Source organism: Triturus cristatus, chromosome 7, assembly GCF_964204655.1.
Source record: "Triturus cristatus chromosome 7, aTriCri1.1, whole genome shotgun sequence".
NCBI classification, from domain to species: domain Eukaryota; kingdom Metazoa; phylum Chordata; class Amphibia; order Caudata; family Salamandridae; genus Triturus; species Triturus cristatus.
In genome coordinates, this window is record NC_140590.1 from 167,318,652 (window position 1) to 167,338,274 (window position 19,623).

The 19,623-nt window shown below is 46.4% G+C and overlaps 1 protein-coding gene across 1 annotated transcript in view; it reads left to right on the plus strand.

The window, feature by feature from the left end:
- Positions 1 to 19,623, plus strand: part of TYROBP (transmembrane immune signaling adaptor TYROBP) — a 234,721-nt gene that overhangs the window by 142,701 nt on the left and 72,397 nt on the right. The window contains exon 2 of the mRNA XM_085614298.1: positions 14,796 to 14,816. Within this exon, the coding sequence (XP_085470424.1) occupies positions 14,796 to 14,816 (21 nt within the window). The remainder of the gene's footprint in view (positions 1 to 14,795; positions 14,817 to 19,623) is intronic.

The following is a 19,623-nucleotide window of genomic DNA, read 5'->3' on the forward strand; positions in this document are numbered from 1 at the left end:
TGGCATTATGTGTTACATTTAGAAAGAGACCCATTTTAAGATCTTTCCCATATCTTTGTTGCAGCAGATGCCAGGTATGTTCTCTTTCCACACACCCCAAAGATGTCCAACCACACCATCTCAAGAGAGGTACAGTAGGGAGTTATCTGACAAAATATTATCACCCAAAATATCAAAAGACAAAAATATCATGTCAAAAATATAGATAATAATGATATTGTGTTTCTATACTTATATAATGGCAAAAACTAAAATATTGTGGAAGAGAATATCTACCAAAAGATAGGTAAGAATATTGTTTTTTTATCTTAATAAATATTGACTTTAAAGTAATTTATTTTAAATAGTTAATTTACATATAATATAATGTAAAATAAATAGTTTTATTCATTTATTTAATTTTTTTTTATATATATATATATGTTGTTGGACTTGGCTCCTTCTGCAGGGTCATACCCAAACGTTTTGCCTTCAAACCTCCATTTTTGCTTAATCTGTTTTTGTTGGCTTTGAGGACTCTGTGCCCTTTACTACTGCTAACCAGTACTAAGGTGCTCCTGCTCTCTCCTTAAAACATGGCACATGTGATTTACTTTTAATTTCCTAGTAAAGTGGCACCACCTGTGCTTTAACCGGCCCTCCAGCGTTCCCTTTTTTCATTGAATTTATCGACGCTGCACGGCAGCTTGGGACACGTGAGAGCAACCTCCCGGGCCTCATGTAAACCTGATGCCAATTTGGCTTGAACAGTATACTGACTGCAAATTCGGCATCCGGTCAGCCAGGACTTTGTACAGTGTGTCAGCCGCAATCACGGGCTGACACTGACCATCTACACGTACGCTCCTGCAGGGCACTTCACCAAATACAGTTATCTCATCACCTGTGGTCCTGCTCCATAGCATTATATCTGGATTGTTCCCATCATAGGATTTGGTCTCTGGACCACGTGCGATCAACATTCTGCGCAACGCTCAAGTGCAAGGTTCCAAATCTTCATGGCTTCCTGACGAAGGCTGTATAGCCGAAACGCGCGTATGACACAATAGATAAGCCAAGATATGTAAATTTTCTTAAGCTATGTAATATATACTGGAGGTTCCTGGTGGGCTAGTTGGCCCCCAGGGACCCTCAGGATTGAAGGGGACTTAATCCCCTAACTTAAAATGCACCACAGGGAGCGTTTGCACACTTGTCACATCAGGCCCCGCCCCCTCCCTGCACCACTGTGCAAACGCGCCCTGTAGCACATTTTAAGTTGGAGGATTAATTCCCCTTCAATCCTGAGGGTCCCTGGGAGCCAACTATGCCACGCCCCTTTTTACACCTCTCTGCAACGCAGCTCTGTGGTTTTTACTGGAGGTACCTGGTGGGCTAGCTGGACCCCAGGGACCCTCAGGATTCAAGGAGACTTAATCCCCCAACTTAAAAGGCGCCACGGGGCGCGTTCGCACAGTGGTGAAGGGAGGGGGCAGGGCCTGATGTGACAAGTGTGCAAACGCACTCCGTCAGTTCGTTGTCCTTATCTAATCAATAACCCATAGACACTCATGTAGCTACAACACCAACCCATGCAGCCGCTTACATACCAGCTGACAGACTAATACAGACATTCACACAGTGGTAGGCCATAGGTCTGCCTTTCAGTAATTTCATTGTATTTTGTATTTTGTCTACTTTTCTGTGACTGTTTTTTCCCTCCTGTTATCTCTGTGCCCTTCTGCCTTTCTGTAATTGTATTGCATTTTGTATTTTGCTTACTTGCTCTGTGACCGTTCTTATCCCTGCTACTTCTTTGCACTTTTGCCCTCTGTTTCTCTTTCGCCCGTTCTCCCTGCCGCTGCATCCCCTGCAGCCCCGCCCCCCTGCTCGCCATGGGTTTGCCTTTCTGTAACTGTATTGTTTTTGGTATTTTGTTTACTTCTTTCTGTGACCGTTTTCCCCTCCTGTTATTTCTTTACCCTTTTGCCTTCTGTTTTCCCTTCGCCGTCCCTTCCTCCCGTTCTTCTCGCGGCTTCTTCCCCTGTGGCCCCGCCCCCCCGCTCACCCATTCGTCGTTCCCCCCTCCAAGCTGCTCCTCCCTCCCACCTCCCCTTCTTATGGCGGCCGCTGCTCGGCAGTGAGAACGACCCTTGACCCTGTTCCAGGCAGCTCGCTCCCCATGCCGTGCAGCTCCACCTGACAGCGCTCTTGCTCCTGTGCCCAGCTGCTGCCGAGTGCCGAGTTCGAGGCCTGCCTCCACCCGCAGGCTACCACCTGCGCCTCATCCCTGGTGGCCAGTGGTAGGCCGTAGGTCTGCCTTTCAGTAATCTCATTGTATTTTGTATTTTGTCTATTTTTCTGTGACCGTTCTTTTCGCTCCTGTTATCTCTGTGCCCTTCTGCCTTTCTGTAATTGTATTGCATTTTGTATGTTGCTTACTTGCTCTGTGACCGTTCTTATCCCTGCTTTTTCTTTGCACTTTTGCCCTCTGTTTCCCTTTCGCCCGTTCTCTCCGCCGGTGCATCTCCTGCGGCCCCGCCCCCCTGCTGGCCGTAGGTTTGCCTTTCTGTAACTGTGTTGTATTTGGTATTTTATTTACTTGTTCTGTGACCGTTTTTCCCTCCTGTTATTTCTTTGCCCTTTTGCCTTCTGTTTTCCCTTTGCCGTCCCTTCCTCCCGTTCGTCCCACCGTTGCATCCGCTGTGGCCCTGCCCCCCCCTGGCCCCCCGCTCGCCCATTCGTCGTTCCCCCCTCCTGCGCCTAAGGCAAGTCCGTCTGCGCCCGTACGCGCCTGGACCGCGCCCAGCGCCAGAACCCCTGGCCCCAGCGAACGCCACGTCGCCCGACTCCGCTACGATGCCAGCACCCTCCACGCACTCAACTCCGTACGAGAACACACCTGCTACCGGGCCACCCCGAAGTGCACCCAAGGACCCTTCACCTGCCGGGACTGCAGCTTCACCAGCATCCGCCCCGCCATACCTCCGCCCAGGAAAGAACCCAACTACCTCAGATGCATTCTCCTCAACACCCGCTCCTCCTGCAAACACGCAGTTGAACTCTGGGACCTTCTCGACTCAACATCCCCAGACGTCGCCTTCCTGACGGAGACCTGGCTGAACCCCGCCTCAGCACCCGACATCGCCATAGCCATCCCGAAAGGCTACAAGATCACCCGCAGGGATCACACCAACGGAGTAGGAGGAGGAATCGCCACCGTCCACAAGAACACCCTCAGAGTCTCGACCAACACCGACGACACCCTCAACACTGCCGAACACCTGCACTTCCAGATCCACACCGACCCCAACACCACCCTCAGAGGAACCCTCGTCTACAGACCCCCCCGGACACTGACCACAGTTCAGCGACTCCATTGCCGACTTCATCAGCACACACTCCCTTGCCTCCACGGACTACATCCTCCTCGGGGACCTGAACTTTCACCTCAAGAACAACAACGACACCAACTCCACCACCCTGATCGACAACCTCGCCAACCTCGGACTCAGACAGCTCGTGACAACACCCACCCACGCCACCGGCCACACGCTTGACCCCATCTTCTCCGCAAGCTCCCACGTCTCCTTCAACCACACCACCAAACTCCACTGGACCGACCATCACTGCATCCACTTCGCCTTCAGGAAGCCCACCATGCACCACCACATCCAACAGATGCCTCGCCGCTGCTGGAGCAAAGTCACCGAAACCCAGCTAACCACCACCCTCACCCAGAGCCCACCCTCCGACCCCACCAGCCCCGACACCGCCGCCTGCAACTTCACTTCAGACAGTGGATTGACGACTGCGCCAACTCCCTCGCCCCGCTCAAGGAACGCTCCAACAGCCACACCAGCAAGAAAGCCACCTGGTTCACCGAAGACCTCCAGGCCTCCAAACGAACATGCCGAAAACTGTAGAAGAACTGGATCCGCGAACCAACACCGGACAGCTACGCAACCCACAAGAACACCACCGCAGACACCATCACCTCATCAGATCCGCCAAAAGGGCCTCACTCAAAGACTGCCTAGATAACAACGCACACAACAGCAAAGAGCTCTTCAACATTGTGAAGGAACTCTCCAACTCCAACTCCAACATCAATGACATCCCACCTTCGCAAGACCTGTGCTACTCGCTGGCCACCTTCTTCCACCACAAGATCGTCGATATCCATGACAGCTTCAACACCACGACCGCCCCGAAAACCACTGAGACCTCCGCCCCCACGACCACCACCCGCACCAACCGCCTGCTCTCCTGGACCAACATCAATGACGAGGACACCAGCAAGATTATGAACACCATCCACTCTGGATCACCATTAGACCCATGCCCACACCACATCTTCCACAAAGCCAGCACAGCCATCGCACCCCATCTCCGGAAAGTAATCAATATCTCCTTCGAGACAGCAACCTTCCCGGAAAGCTAGAAGCACGCCGAGATCAACGCCCTACTCAAGAAACCCAAGGCGAACCCCAAGGACCTCAAACTTCCGGCCCATCTCCCTGCTCCCGTTCCCGGCAAAGGTCATCGAGAAGACCATCAACAAACAACTGACCCGCTACCTCGAGGAGAGAACAGCATCCTGGACGCGTCACAGTCCGGGTTCCACAGCAACCACAGCACCGAAACTGCCCTCATCGCTGCCACCGATGACATCAGGACCCTGCTAGACAACGGAGAAACAGCGGCCCTCATCCTCAGCCGCCTTCGACACAGTCTGCCACCGCACACTACGAACACGCCTACACGACACCGGAATCCAAGAGAAGGCCCTTGACTGGATCACCTCCTTCCTCACTGGCAGGAAACAGAGCGTCCGCCTCCCCCCCCTCCGCTCCAATGCCACCGAGATCATCTGCGGCGTAGCCCAGGGCTTATCCCTCAGCCCAACGCTGTTCAACATCCACATGGCAACTCTCACCCATGTCCCCTGACAGCACAACCTCAACATCATCTCCTACGCCAATGACACCCAGCTGATCCTCTTCCTCACCAAAGACCATCACACTGCCAAAACCAACCTCCACGAAGGACTGAAGGCCGTCGCCGAATGGATGAGGAACAGCCGACTGAAGCTGAACTCGGACAAGACGGAGGTCCTCATCCTCGGTTCCACCCCTTCGGCCTGGGACGACTCCTAGTGGCTGACCACACTGGGAACATCTCCAACACCCACCAACCATGCACGCAACCTAGGGGTCATCCTCGACTCCACCCTCTCCATGAGTAAGCAGCTCCTCCTCCTACTTCAACACCCTCCGCAGGATCTCCAAGTGGATCCCCACCGAAACGAGAAGAACGGTCACCCAGGCCCTCGTCAGCAGCAGGTTGGACTACGGAAACACCCTCTACGCAGGAACTTCGGCCAAACTCCTGAGACGGCTGCAACGCATCCAGAACGCCTCGGCACATCTGATCCTCGACATCCCCCAGCGCAGCCACATCACACCCCACCTGAGAGACCTGCACTGGCTCCCCGTCAACAAGAGGATAACCTTCAAGCTCCTCACCCAAGCACACAAAGCACTCCACAACACCGGACCTGCATACCTCAACAGACGACTCAGCTTCTACACCCCCACCCGCCAGCTCCGCTCCAATGGCCTCGCCCTCGCCGCAGTCCCCTGCATCAAAAGAACAACTGTCGGCAGCAGGTCTTTCTCCCACCTCGCCGCCAAGACCTGGAACACCCTCTCCACCTACCTACGGCAGACACAAGACCTACTAACCTTCAGAAGACTCTTTATGAACTGGCTCTTCGAGCAGTAGCAGCACCCCCTCACCCCCAGCGCCTTGAGACCCTCACGGGTAAGTAGTGCGCTTTACAAGTGATATGATTGATTGATTGATTGATTGATTGATTTATTGATTGATTGATTGATTGATTGATTGATTGATTGATTGATTGATTGATCCGGTCTGTAAATCATAGGGACCTAGTAAAGATAATGTTTGAGAGTCTTTATCAGTGAAGATTCTAGATTATTAAATATATTTAAATACAGAATGTATATATAGAATAATGGATCTACCTGCAAAAGAATTGTACATCCATAGACAAGGAAATTAATTCTTGTTTTGGTGTATTGATTTCTGTACTAAAGGCACTATGAATTAATCTGAAACCTGATGAATGTGGGAGTGTGAATGAGCATTTAAACTATACTATTTGTACTGTAGGTGTCAACACAGAAATGTTGTTTTATTTATTAAAAAATGTAAAACATACACAGACATCAATGCCAAAAATGTATTTATTGATTATAGATTTATGATATATTTGTATTAATAAATGTTTTGCATAGGAAATTCAATCTGGGTTTTGCACATTTTCTCATTCAGTAGGCCCTCAGTCCTAACAAGTTTCCTAAGTGTTCTTCTTTACGATTTTTGTTTATGCTCTAACTCCGGAACATATCTGTTTTCAGGGGAACACCCATTTTGTACAATTGTTACCACTTGTGCCCAGGGCTTGGAAATTAAATGCTACTTGTGGGCCTGCAGCAGTGATTTAGCCACCCACTTAAGTAGCACTTTTAACATGTCTCAGGCCTGCCATTGCAGCATGTGTGTGCAGTTAACCTTTTGCCATGTCAAAACCTCCCTTTTAAATACATACAAGTCCTCCCTAGAGTAGGCCCGCGAAAGGCCAGAGGGCAGGATGCAGTGTATTTAAAACTTTGGAGGTGTATTTTTAAGTTTTAATATCTGAAATAGACTGACTAACTGGCTGCCATAGACAACCAGTTGCCATGATGGGAACGGACTGGTGCCACAATATTCAAGGGCGAGAATCCTTCATAGATTAACCCAGTAACAGGGGTTCGGTGGATTTCCTAGAATTTTCCACTCCCTTTTTAAATATTATTAGGGAGACCCAAGACGAACCTGAAAATTATTCTCTGTCCCTTAATTTAATCCCAAGTGATACCATGGTAGGGAGGAGCCGGCTCTGCCTACCATCGTAGCTGAACAAGCCATAAATAATGAAATTCTGGAACTGGCAAATCAGGGTCATGTCAAGTCTCTACTTAATCTCATCTCATGGAACATAGCAGGAATTCGCTCCAAATTGACTGATGAGGCATGGCTAAATTATATAATAGGTTTTGACATTATTTATCTTCAGAAGACGTGGTACAAGGAAGACATTATGCTGAATGGTGATTTTTCTTACACGGTCCACGCTACACCCTCGTTAGGCGGGAGGGCTAAAGGAGGGATGGTACTGCTAATTTTAGTTAAATATGAGGCTGTTAAAATTACAGTTCTTGAGACATCTCCTTGGTTTCAATTAATCCTGATCTCCAATATGTTTCAGGCCAAGCTACTAGTGGTAAACTGATATTATAATATTTTTATTCCTAATAGCTGCCAGGTTATTGAGGCTCTGCAGGTGGAAATCAATAATATCTCTGAGAAATGACAACCATTATGCATCCTTTGGGTGGGCAATTTTAATTGTTCTTCCTGCCCCCATAGCTCTAAGGATGTCTGTGGGCTGCTAAATACTGAAGGGCAGCCCCTTCCGCATTTTATTCACCACCCTCAGGGTGAGGCTCTAAACGTTATTATTAAGAATGATTTGGGTCTCATAAATGATTTAGCTAATAATCCTGTAACACAGAGCCCTACTTATGTTGGAGGAGGTAGGGAAAGTTTCATTGATGTTATGTTTATCTCAAAGAAGTTTTTGTCTCTTATTAGATATTTTGAGGTTGCCAGCCTGAGGCAATTAGCGGGGATTTGCCTTTAGACCTAACATCTGCTTCACACTTAAGTGCATCAATTTCAGTAGCTGAGGTTGAGGAAGCCATAGCAAAAGGAATCAACATGAAAGCTCCAGGTCCGGATGGAGTGCCATTAGATCTTTTTAAAAGTAATCCTCATTTATGGGCTCCATTATTAACTATTTTTAAAGCAGTGGTCATTTGCCCTATTCTAGCAACCTGGAAGGAGGCAGTCTTGGTCCCTCTTTTCAAAAAAGGTAACAGGAGCGACCCAGCCTGCTATAGGCCAATCTCCCTCATCATTGCCACAGTGAATCTGTTTGGGAGGGTAGTCCTCGGCCAACTCGAATCCTGGCCGACTGATACAAGGGTTATGGCAAGAACGCAGTATGGTTTTAGAAGAGGGATAGGCACCATGGAACAATGCCTCAACTTGTCACTGATTATGGGCAAGTACATGAGGGCCAGGAATTGATCTATCCACCTGGCACTCATGGACTTGTCCAGCGCTTTTGATACTGTAAATCGGGAGAAGTTGTGGGCACTCATGGGGAAAATGGAAGTCCAGGAGGCTTTGATCTCTCTTCTTCTTAAGCTCCATGCGTCCACCTCTGTTATTATAAGATATGGTCCACAGGGGGAAAAATCCAGGCCTAACAGAAGGTGTTCGGCATGGATGTATTTTAGCCCCTTTTTTTTTTTAATTTATACTAATGGGCTAGAGGCCTTTTAACAGATGAAGAAATTGACTGTCCACGCATCGCGGGCACACAGGTCCCTCTACTCTCATATGCGGACGACACCATGTTAATGGCCCTGACAGCTAGCGGCCTTAAAAAATTACGTAATTACTTAATGCGTTTACAGATTTTATGCTGGCACTTGATTTAAAAGTTAATTATATCAAATCTTATATTATGGTGTGTGTCCCTAAAATGATCAAAACTAGAATATTAGCTGTAGTACACAAGAGAATTGACAAACAATAATTTTAATTATTTCGGGAATATTTTTAAATAACAATATGAATTGGGAATCGCTTGTCACTTCAAGGGTGCAACAAATGGGCAGAGTTGTTGAAGGGATTTTCTGCTTTGCTTGTAAGCTGGGCCACAAACCAGTGAATGAGATGACTACACTTTATAAAGCCAAATGTGTGCCTGTTGCAACACATGGAGCAGGTGTTTGGCGATACCATAATAGCCGCCAGCTACAGATTATGGAAAATACATTTATAAAAAGGTTACTGATGGCTCCAAATAGTGCCCCCACAATCTTCTGTCATCATGAGCGGGGGCTTGACTTTGTAGAGGATCAGTGGAGGTTCCCAGCCTGAGGCAACAGGCCTCCCTTGCTTAGCCCATCAACCAAAAAGGGAGTAGAAGAGGCAAAGTAGCCAGGTTGCCCTCCACTCATGAAACCACAAAACACAAGACCTGGTTACTAGAGCACACTATTCTTCTTTAAGATAACTGGGGCAGTCTAAACCTGATTCTGCCCCAAAAAAGGTGGTTTCTTCAGAATGCCAGTCATATCTCATTCACAGTGCTCAATTTTTAAATGTTTGACAAAACACTAAAGGAAACTGAAAACAAATAAAAAAAGGTGTGAAAGGTCAGAAAGTACCTCACGTGAGCATCACCAAGGGAGCTGCCGGTTGGTACTCACCAGATTGCTCACTCTATCATGACCGTGATAAAGAACTAAAGACAGTGTCCTGATTTTAAAGGTGAAAGGGAAATAAAAGATAAGAGATGAAGAGTGAGAGAGAATGCAGTATTGTTATTACTGTCATTCTTAATTAATCAGACCCCATAGTGAAAAAGAAAGAGTTGCTTCTCCAAGCTAAAATGAGTTGTGACTCACTTGCAGGTATGCATACTTTATTGATCGCAGTGATCACACTCAGATTAAAAGAACGGCATGTGTTAGACCATTTCACTTAGAAAGGCCGACATGATTCATAGCCACACATTTCTGGCAATTTCACCACATACATCCAATCCACACCACAAAATTAAACTCCACAAAATACCACTACACCACACAAAATGACATTCCACATAATTACACTCAGATACATAATCCTAATCTACATAATTACAGTACACTCAATACCACATAATTACTATCCACATATTTCTATTACACACTATGCCACAAATTTCCACTACACAAATCCACACCACAATATTCCATCACACACCATTCCACAGCTAACACTTCCAAGGCACATAAATCCACTCCACATCACATAGATACGCTCCAATCCAAAACACATGGGTACAAGACATTCTCATTTACAACGCCAATACTTCTAACTCTCAACAAATGCGAGGCCAATTTGCATTGCAAATGTTTGTTTGGCTATATTTTGACAAATCTTTTAAATTGCATATCATTTAGGATTGGCTTGTGCTTCGCCCTGACAATGATTGTGGTTACTGCTTGACCAGGGCTCACACCAACAAGCCAATTTCTTACATATTTGTTGGGATTGGTGAATACGATGCCAGCGAATGTCATGATGTATGCAGGCCCGACAACGGCAATGTCAGTAAATACAATGTGAACGTATGCCACTGCTTGTACCCGCACAATGCCCGTCAATGCAATGTCAATGTATACTGTAATTTGTGCCCGCACAGCAGCGCTGACATCAGCAATAATAATACCAATGTAGTCAGTTATCCATGCTCATACAATAATATTATTGTTTTGAATCAGCACCATGCCAACGTGTGTTCAGACAAGCGCAAACCTAATCTCAGTAATAGCAGTACAAACGATTTCAATGTAAAAGATGACAACTGTATTGTTAATACCCGTACAAACAATTTCAATATACAAAATAACAACTGTATGCACAGTGATAATAATGTCGGTAAGCATGATACCAGTGGCTGACATATTAATTGGGGTCCACTCGCCTTAGCTCTGCTGGGGACTCACAATGGCCATCGAGAAGTCAGGAAATCCACTTCCGGGGCTGCAGGGACTTCGGACTCCGGTGGGAGCGGGAAAGTTTGCGACCGTTGATTCAAGTTTTTGGTGCCTGCCAAGCAGGGGAGTCACTCCTTGACTCCAAGGGAGATTCTTCAGTCTTCCAAAGGTAGTGGAACGTCGAAGGGCCAGGATTCTTCTTGTAGAGCGTCGCCCAGGGATATCTGATTTGCAATGGCAAGGTTTCCCTAACTTATACCAAAAGAAAGGGAGGGACTAGCTCTAGGATCACTCCTCTGGGAAGGTCAGGGGAGTGGGTGGTTACACCCACTTCCATTTGTCCAGTTTCGCACCAGAGCAGGGGCAGGGGCAGGTAGCCCCTGAACCGGTTTGAGCTGGCATATGCACAGAGGAGCCTACTGCTCCCCCAGTGAAGGACTTCAAAGCACTCTAGGAGTACACCCACCCAGCCCCAATACACTAAATCCTGTCTGGAAGGTGGTGACACCTCCCTGTGACAGGATGCCTATTGTTGGGCCTCCTCCACTGCGAGTTTCAGTCAGCAGCAGGAGGACAGCCCAGTGTCTGTGCTGGTGGCATCCATTTTGTGATGCCAGGGCTCGTTCAGATTTCTACCGTGTTTCCACAGTAGGTACATGTCGTCCCCTCTAGAAGGGTGGGATCATACTCCCACACCAGGAACTGATGTGGGGGTATGATTCCAAGTTGTTTGACACCAAACACGACATGTTTTGTTGCAGTCATTCCAAAGTTAGCATTTACCGGTAGGTTATAATGCACTTAAGAGTATATGGTTTAACCGCATCCACAAACAGCCACAGAGAATAGACTCTGCCAGCTGCAGAGGGGCCCTGCTCAGGCAGAGGCACCCCCTCACATTGTAAACCAAGCACCCTGCCCTCAGGATTGATAGGGCTTGCCTTAGGGGTGACTGATAGGTTTATATGTGTGTGTAAGGTGAGATATAGGAACCTATACCTCAGTGAGGAGTGCTAACACTACCTCATCGAGGCTGCAATAGCAGGCCTGTGGTGTCAGATTTAGTCTGCTTCCCAGGGGTGGCATAATACATGCTTCAGCCCCTGGAAGGACTGTGAAGTACTTATGCCTTTGGTACCTAAGGTACCATATACTAGGGGCTCATAAGGTACCACAGTATCCAATCACTAGTGCATCTAATATGCACTCCAAGTTGTTTAGAGAGAACAGAGAGACTGGGGCCCTGATTAGCAGGGACCCAGCCAGACTATTGCCAGAAACCAGTGTTAACATCAGAAAAAAAGTGGGGGCAACATAAGTGCAGATCCTACTCTCCTACACTCGGGGACATAAAAGACTTCCAACCACCCTGCTCTTGCACCTAGACTTGCCTGCTTCTTACCCTGACGAGGATTGTGGCCGTTGCTTTACTAGGGCTCATACCCCAGTCAACCTCCAACCCAATTTCTAACAAGAAGGATTTGGCAAAAAGGGTTGTGTTCTTGAAATACTTTCCGAAGAAATGGTTGTATTTTGCTTTCTGCTAAAATCTGGAGCAGCTCCACTTTAGTTGTCATTGCACTCGAGCCCTCTTTTAAAGATCACTGTCAGTAGCCTGCAAACTAGCAAATCTATAAAAACCATGGGGCAGATTTACAAGCCCCTTGCGCCACTTTTGCATCACTTTTCCCATGTTAAAAGTGATGCAAAAGTGGCGCAAGGGGCTTGTAAATCTGCCCCCTAGCTTGTTCTCATTTTATCGGTGTCCTCTAATATTATTTAAAATTAAACAATCTGTTAAGACCTTTTCATGCAATGTTTTCGAATTGTTTATGCGTGCCATTTTCGGGGTGTCAGTTTGTGTAAGAGTTACATTCCATTGCCACATGTGTGACACTTTGAGTGACCCTTTTCATTGCCAAATGTGTGACACTTTGAGTGACACTTTAACATGAGTAAAACCAAGCAATGACGTTCATGTAGAGAGATAAACAGCTAAAATCTCCCTCTTTTTAGCATTTTTTGCTGTCTCAGTCTGAAATACAAATTAAGACATCATGCCACTGGCTTATTTTAAACTAAATGGAATTGTGACCTGATACTGTTCAAGCACCTGCCATAGAAATCAGAATGAACTTCAGTGCAGAGTCGTGTGATTGACCTGACTGACCTATGTTGTGCATTCCATGCTTGACGCCAAATCTGTAATAAACATAACTCACAGGTATACCTGAGCCGAGCTTTGTTTTGTAATCCTGGTACAATACATGCAGACGCCTCCTCCCTTCACCCGTCCAAATAACGAACTGCCGTTCCATCCTGTAGTGCTTTTGCATCTCCTAGTTAAATTCCACCCATGGTAGCATTCTACGTTCACAACAGACCAGTCTGCTATTCCACAAGTGCCTGTGGGCGTGTGGCTGCCACGCTGAGCGCTTTGATTGCTTGTGCGTGTTCTTCGCCCGTGGTTGCTGAATGGGGAGCTGTCACGGGCTACACTGTGGCTGGTGAGGGTCTATTAGGGTCAGTGAGGGTTCAATGAATAAGGAAAGGCTCAGCGCACACACACACACACACTCCCCCCTCCTAAGCCTGGGTGGAGACCCCCTATGAGGAACAGTGCAACGAGCCAAAAAAACAACGGCTGCGCTACCTGGAGTTGCGCGAGTGGCGAAGTGCATTAGGGTCATGCCATTCGCAGTGATTTCAAGCGCTGGGTGTTTGTCCCGCGCTGTAAAATCACTGTGAGCGGTACCATGTGCAACGCAAGAGGGCGTAGCTTCCTTTCGGCTGCTCGAGTAGATTTTCTACTTGGGTGGTAACTTTCTCAACGCAAACTAAAGGTTTTGTCAATGCGAGTAGTCGCGACCTGCCGCGTCCACTCGCATTGAGGAGTCCGACCACCCGCATTGAGAAATCTCACCAGGAGGTTGATTTTCCTCGCTCACGCTCGTTTAACTTGATGTTGACGAGCACGAGCGAAGAAAAAAACTCCTATCCGTGGAGTGGAGCTTTTAGGAACTCCGCATGCTCGGGGAGCGCGGAGTGAGTAAAACTATTCAAACTCCACGAACGGAGCGGAGTTACCGCCCAGGGTTACTCCTAACAGTGATTGACTAATGTGCTGCAGACAAATGCTGTCACTCAAACTGACACGCTTTATAATAGGCATTGCAGTGAGGGAATATGTATCCAGTTGCACCTGTGCTCAGGCTGCGTGGCCTCGGTGCATGTGCTAATAAGTAAATGTGTGGGCAGGGCTGATGGAAACATTACTCTACTACGATGGAGGCTATTTTCATGTCTGTTTAGCAGTAGTCATGGAACTCAGCTGCCTGCTGCTAGTCTACAGGTGAATCCCCTGGCACCGTGTTGGCCATTCCCAGCTGACTACTGTGCATGAGTAGAGATAATTGTTAATGAGGATGCTTAATTTAGCATAATCCATGGTTTGAGGTGTATTGGGATATTTCGTAGAGTTGTAATGCCTTGTATTAAATTAGAAAGGATTAAATTGAGGTTTGGTTTGGAGAACATTTATATGAAGAAGCATAGAACCTGGTGTTCAGGAAGCTTCGGCGTCAGTGCGCTTTACAAATTGCACCTAAGATAAGATAAAATAAGGTAAATTACTCTTAGTCATAGCTTACACATGTTTGCCTGGTTTACAGACTTTTGATAAACATGTGCATACATTACTCAGGCCATAATTTGCCTGCATTAGTGAATTCACACTAATTCCAGATATTAAGATTAAAATTAAGATACAGTTTTAAGATACCAGATATTCCCTCACCCAGGGCTAGTGGGACAGGGGTGGCACAGGAAGAGAGGACGCAAGTAGAAAGTTGTAATGGAGGGGAAGATGCTGAGTGATGTGTAGATGAGCGCGTGGGCGAGACGGTGCTAATCAGAGATTTATCGAACTTATTGTATGCGTTTAATGTACCAAAACTTACATGCACAATTGCACATTCTTATTTCCTGGCAGGATGCTTCAGGAGTATGAAACATATTAACAATACTAACAGAAACTTAATATAAAAATAATAATAAATTGCGCATATTATGTTACCCTGACATATTTATCCAATATTTACTAACCCTAGTATCCTTTTTTTGCAGATGGTGTCCAAGGGCAGAAAGGTAGGTGATCTAATTCTACTTTTGTTCGGTGTATATTTACATTTACAGAGTTGTCCATTTAAAAACAGACAAAACCAACAAGGAGAAATAGGGGACAATGTTGTGTGACTGTATGCTGAGTTCTACTTCTTAATCAGATGGGTTTGTGGACTAGAGGGGGAGGTAACACTGGTGCTACCTAAGGATAAAGCAGCTCTCCCACATTACCAGGCATTTCTAACTGGTACTGGTAAATCCAGGATTTTGGGCTTTTCTGCCGGTGTGTGTTGTGTAATGTACAGAGGTTAGCATTGGTGAAGAGTATATGGACGAGTACTTTGGGGTCATGTGTTCCAGTGTTTCTGTGGTGTTGCATGGATTTGTTGTGGATACATGTATGGTTGGAATATTCTAAAACAGGCATCACAGTGTCATAGTATTAGTATCATTTCTGAAAAAAACAAATTAATCACTACTTCCTTATTATACAATTATTTACCTCACTCTAAAATGTCTTCATCGTATCTGGCTTTAAATTTCCAAAATGCAGTGTTGGCCAATCTAAGGGGCAGATGTACAAGCAAGTGGCGGAGCGCAGCCTTCTTGGCTTAATGCCGCATCCTTCCACTTCTGAAGAATATATCTCTTAACTACGCATGTGTTACATCACGAACCATTACATCGCAAGTCGTTTTAACTACTTGCTATAGGGGGCGCCCTGGATTTAAGAATAGTATGATTTACTATTCCCACTCTAGTTTGTGCAACAGCAGGGAAGGTGTTGAATTGTAAATCCAACACCTTCTGCACTCGACAGCAAGTCGTTGTAACGTCTTGCGATGTAATGGTTCGCGATGTAACAACGTGGTTGTTGTAACGACCGCGTTGTAATGGCATGCGATGTATCACATGCGATCTAAACGTTGGTTCCCCTTCTGAAACGCAGGACTGCACCATATTTACAACAGTACGGTGCAGCCCTGTGTTTCCCCCTGCACTGGTGCTAAATTTAACTGCCTAGCGCCAATGCAGGCACCCTTGCAGCATAGTGCAAGGGTGCCTGCATTGTGGGAATGATTGTTCATGTGCAGGAAAGTATCCTTCCTGCACATAAACAATCTTAAATGGCGATTTGGAACTTCTATGTGTGCTGCTTTGTGCAGCACACATAGAAGTTGCAACTTGTTATTTTTTAAATGATTGTTTATGTGCAAGAAGGCAAACCTTCCTGCACATAAACAATCATGCATGGTGTTTTGTTATTTTTATGTATGCTGCACAATGCAGCACACCTGAAAAAAAGCAAAAAGAATTAGAAATAATGCATTTCCATTCTTTGCACCCTGTTAAGACCAGGTTTTCCCTGGTCTTAATTTTGGCGCTGCCCCATATGTACGCTACCCTTGTAAATAGGAGGCAGCGTCATAATAAGTGGGTGTTGCTGCAGAACCCCCACCCAAACACCCATTGCCTACCCCTTTCACGCTAAGTGTAGCGTGAAAGGGGGCCTCATTTACAAGAGAGCATTCAGCCACTTTAAGTGGCTTAACGCTGCCTTGTAAATAAGGCAATGCCCATATCGCCACCACAATGTCAAAAACGTGATGTTATGGTGACTTTAGGAGCTTGTAAATATGCCCCTAAGAGACATAATACAATACTTTCTTAGGATAGCACCAGACTTCCATAGCTCAGGGGTGCTTTAAAGTAGGACCCATATACAAAAGTCTTGTTGAGACATCCAACACTTCTTCCCCACCACACTGTGTTCCTCCCCCTTATGCAAAGACCAGAAGAAGAAAAATCCAGTTAAGTCCTGATTATTTGAATCCTCAGGTATTATACCTAGTACTAACTCATGACAGCTGGTGAAATTTGAAAGAGGTGAGGTGTAACAATTTTAATCTAAGGCCAAAACACAATAAAAAATGATGCAGAAAGAAATGTTCCAATGTTAAAGCCAACACAATAAGTTGATGGACGGAGTGACCCCCAGTCACAGATCTGGGTTGAATCCATTATTGTTCTTCTGCTCAGTAAGCCACACCAGTTTGGACCCAGCTATATGGAAATCAATCTTGACCCTGCTCCTAATGGGAACGGTCCAGCCGGAACTGCCAGGCTAGGTCCTCCATGGACCGGAAAAAAGCACCCTGATATAGGTTCCGGGGCATCACCCCTCATCAGCCAGGCTAACTTGAATCCGGTGGCAAAGTGGCAAAGTTAAGGCAGACAATCTATTTCTGTAGTGCTCGGGTTTCACAGCACTGTACCAAGACAAAGGACTGGCAGAACTGTAACTGTAAAATTATGTTTGGGCCTGGTTTGGCCAGGCACCCCTTTGAAAAGGCTATCCTGTTTAATCCAACCTTTCCTTCCCCTAGCAGAAGCGGCTGCCAACCCTCTTCTTTTCTGATTCAATATCATTAGCGGGGAAAACTGTTCCTTCATTTCAGTAATATCGAATAATGAATCACTTCTCATAAGGTCACTTTGTGGAATTAACACCTAGCAAATTAGACACCCACATTCAGCTTGAAAGTACCCGAAATCCCGATCCCTGGGCATTTTATTATTCTCCAAATAGCCATGCCAGTTCTTCCCTTGCTTTGCAGTACTTCTGTCAGGAGTTCCTTTAGTACAAGTGTGGAGTGCATTGGGGAACATTGACACATGAGTGTTTGAGCTGTTGTTGCTCTTCCTGTATTTGGAAGAACACTCTGTTGTTGCTAGTGCTGTACCTATTCACAGTGAGATGGTAGCTTGCAATATTGGCCCTTCCTCTGCATCTGAGGCTGTGTGGCGGCACTAAGGGTTGGGCCTGGTCACAGGGTAATATGTTTGTCCCTTGCCTTGGGGCTGTGTATAGCCATTGAGTGCAGCGTTTTGTCACTTAGGGCAGTGCCTGGGTATTTGGGCATATAATGCTGTTCTTTTAAAATGTGGGGATTTGGCTATGCATGTCAGGCTATGCTTGGGCATTTGCAACTGTGCCTGGGATATAGGATGGCTATTTGATATATGATGGCTTTATTTGGGTAGGACATTACTGTATACCCCGACATGCGAAGGCACCCCAGGTATACATATCCTGTGCTCATGTCACATATTAACATCAAGCTTGTTGATATATGGTTGGTCGTTAAAACAGACTCTGGCCTACTTTACCAGTTGGGTTATTTAACATAACTTGTTCGTATAGCTTAATCTTGCTTTAACTGCAGTATATGTAAATCTTTAATGTCACTTCCTGTTATGCTATTGGACCAAAGTTCATGTGAAACCACTTCCTTTGTTGTCTTCATAGTTAATTGTTCATTTGATGACACTTCCTGGGATGTTATTGGTGGTTCAAGTGGTGAGTAATGTCACGTCTGCTGCCCCTGACATTTTGGTGATCCAACTTCCACATCTTTCCCACAACCCTGAACAACATTTAAGCCTATGGTTGTAATTTAAGGCACCAAATTACCATTGTTCACTGAACCAAGATGTGTGTTGTTGAATAAACTGAGTCTATGGCTCAGCTCTACAAGGTTTGCTTTCACACTCGTGGGTAACACGAGAGAACTTAGTTCAATGCATCAATGCTTGAATGTGAGAGATATGTTTTAATAGCCAAGGAGAATTCATCCCAATTCATAGTTGCATTGGCATCCATGACAGGAATTGAGGGACACCCTGGTGATCAGAAAAAAAACGTTTTCATTCTCTTCAATCACACACACACACACAAAATGCACTAAGAAATAGATACTTTAACTAAATATTGTGTTTGTTGGACTTGGCCCTTTTTGGCAGGTTCACCCCTAAACTTTTTACCTTAGTTATGACATGATGTTGGTGGTTTTAGGCCTCTGGGCACTTTAGCACTGTGGTCCAGTGTAAAGTGCGTGTGCTCTCTGTGTGCCTTTGGTAAGGTTGGCCTGCCCTCCCATAGGAATGCATTGGGGATTTCCTGACTAAGAGTGTCAGTGGTAATTCCTGGAATGGGAGGAGCAGCGTGGTCAAGTTTAGTATGCATGAAATTGTGAGAATAAATGCTGCATAATGGTGTGCGCAGATTTATTATGACTGTTGGAGAAATGCCACTTTGAGAAGTTGGCATTTCTGTGTGCTATGTGTCTGCCTGCCTGATGTGAATTGCATGTCTGGCTTGTGAGTGACAGGGGCTGGGGGGTGTGTGTGGCTCCAGGAGGGGCAGTGTGAGTCAGCACTAGGCTGAATAGGACATCTGTGCTGGGAGTAATCCCCTAACCCTGAATAGGCCTGTGCCCAGCCTGCACAATGCTGGCTCCGCCCCCTGTGGTGCATCTGATCACCTAGCCCCCACCTGACAAAGGGGAAGAGGAGCTTGCAAAACAAAGTGCTCCAAATCCCCACTGAACCAGTTGCATCTGGTTCCACCATGCCCTGCACTACAGACAAAGGGAATGTTGGTGTAAATATAGGGGCTTTGACCCCATGAAAATGTTCAGTTCTGGTGCTGGTCCTGATACTGTAAGAGGAATAAGAGAGCGGGTGCCCACCCTACATGGCCGCTTTATGTTTATGGGTTATTGCTGATGCCCACCCCGCGTCCTTTTGCTTATTTGCCAGGAGCGGGAGCCCACCCCGCTCTCAGGCACCTTTTGCGGGTGCCCACCCCGTATTCTGTGGTGGAGAAATCACCGCCGCTGCCAGAGCAAGTAAGGCTGCCGAACAAGAAGTCAGGCACTGGCGGGGTCTGTCGGAGGAAGAGCGGCTGGAAGTGAGCTGCGGGCGGGAAGGAGGTTGGGAGCCTACCCCACCTCCACAAGCTCGGAAACAAAGTCCCGGGTCCCAGGAG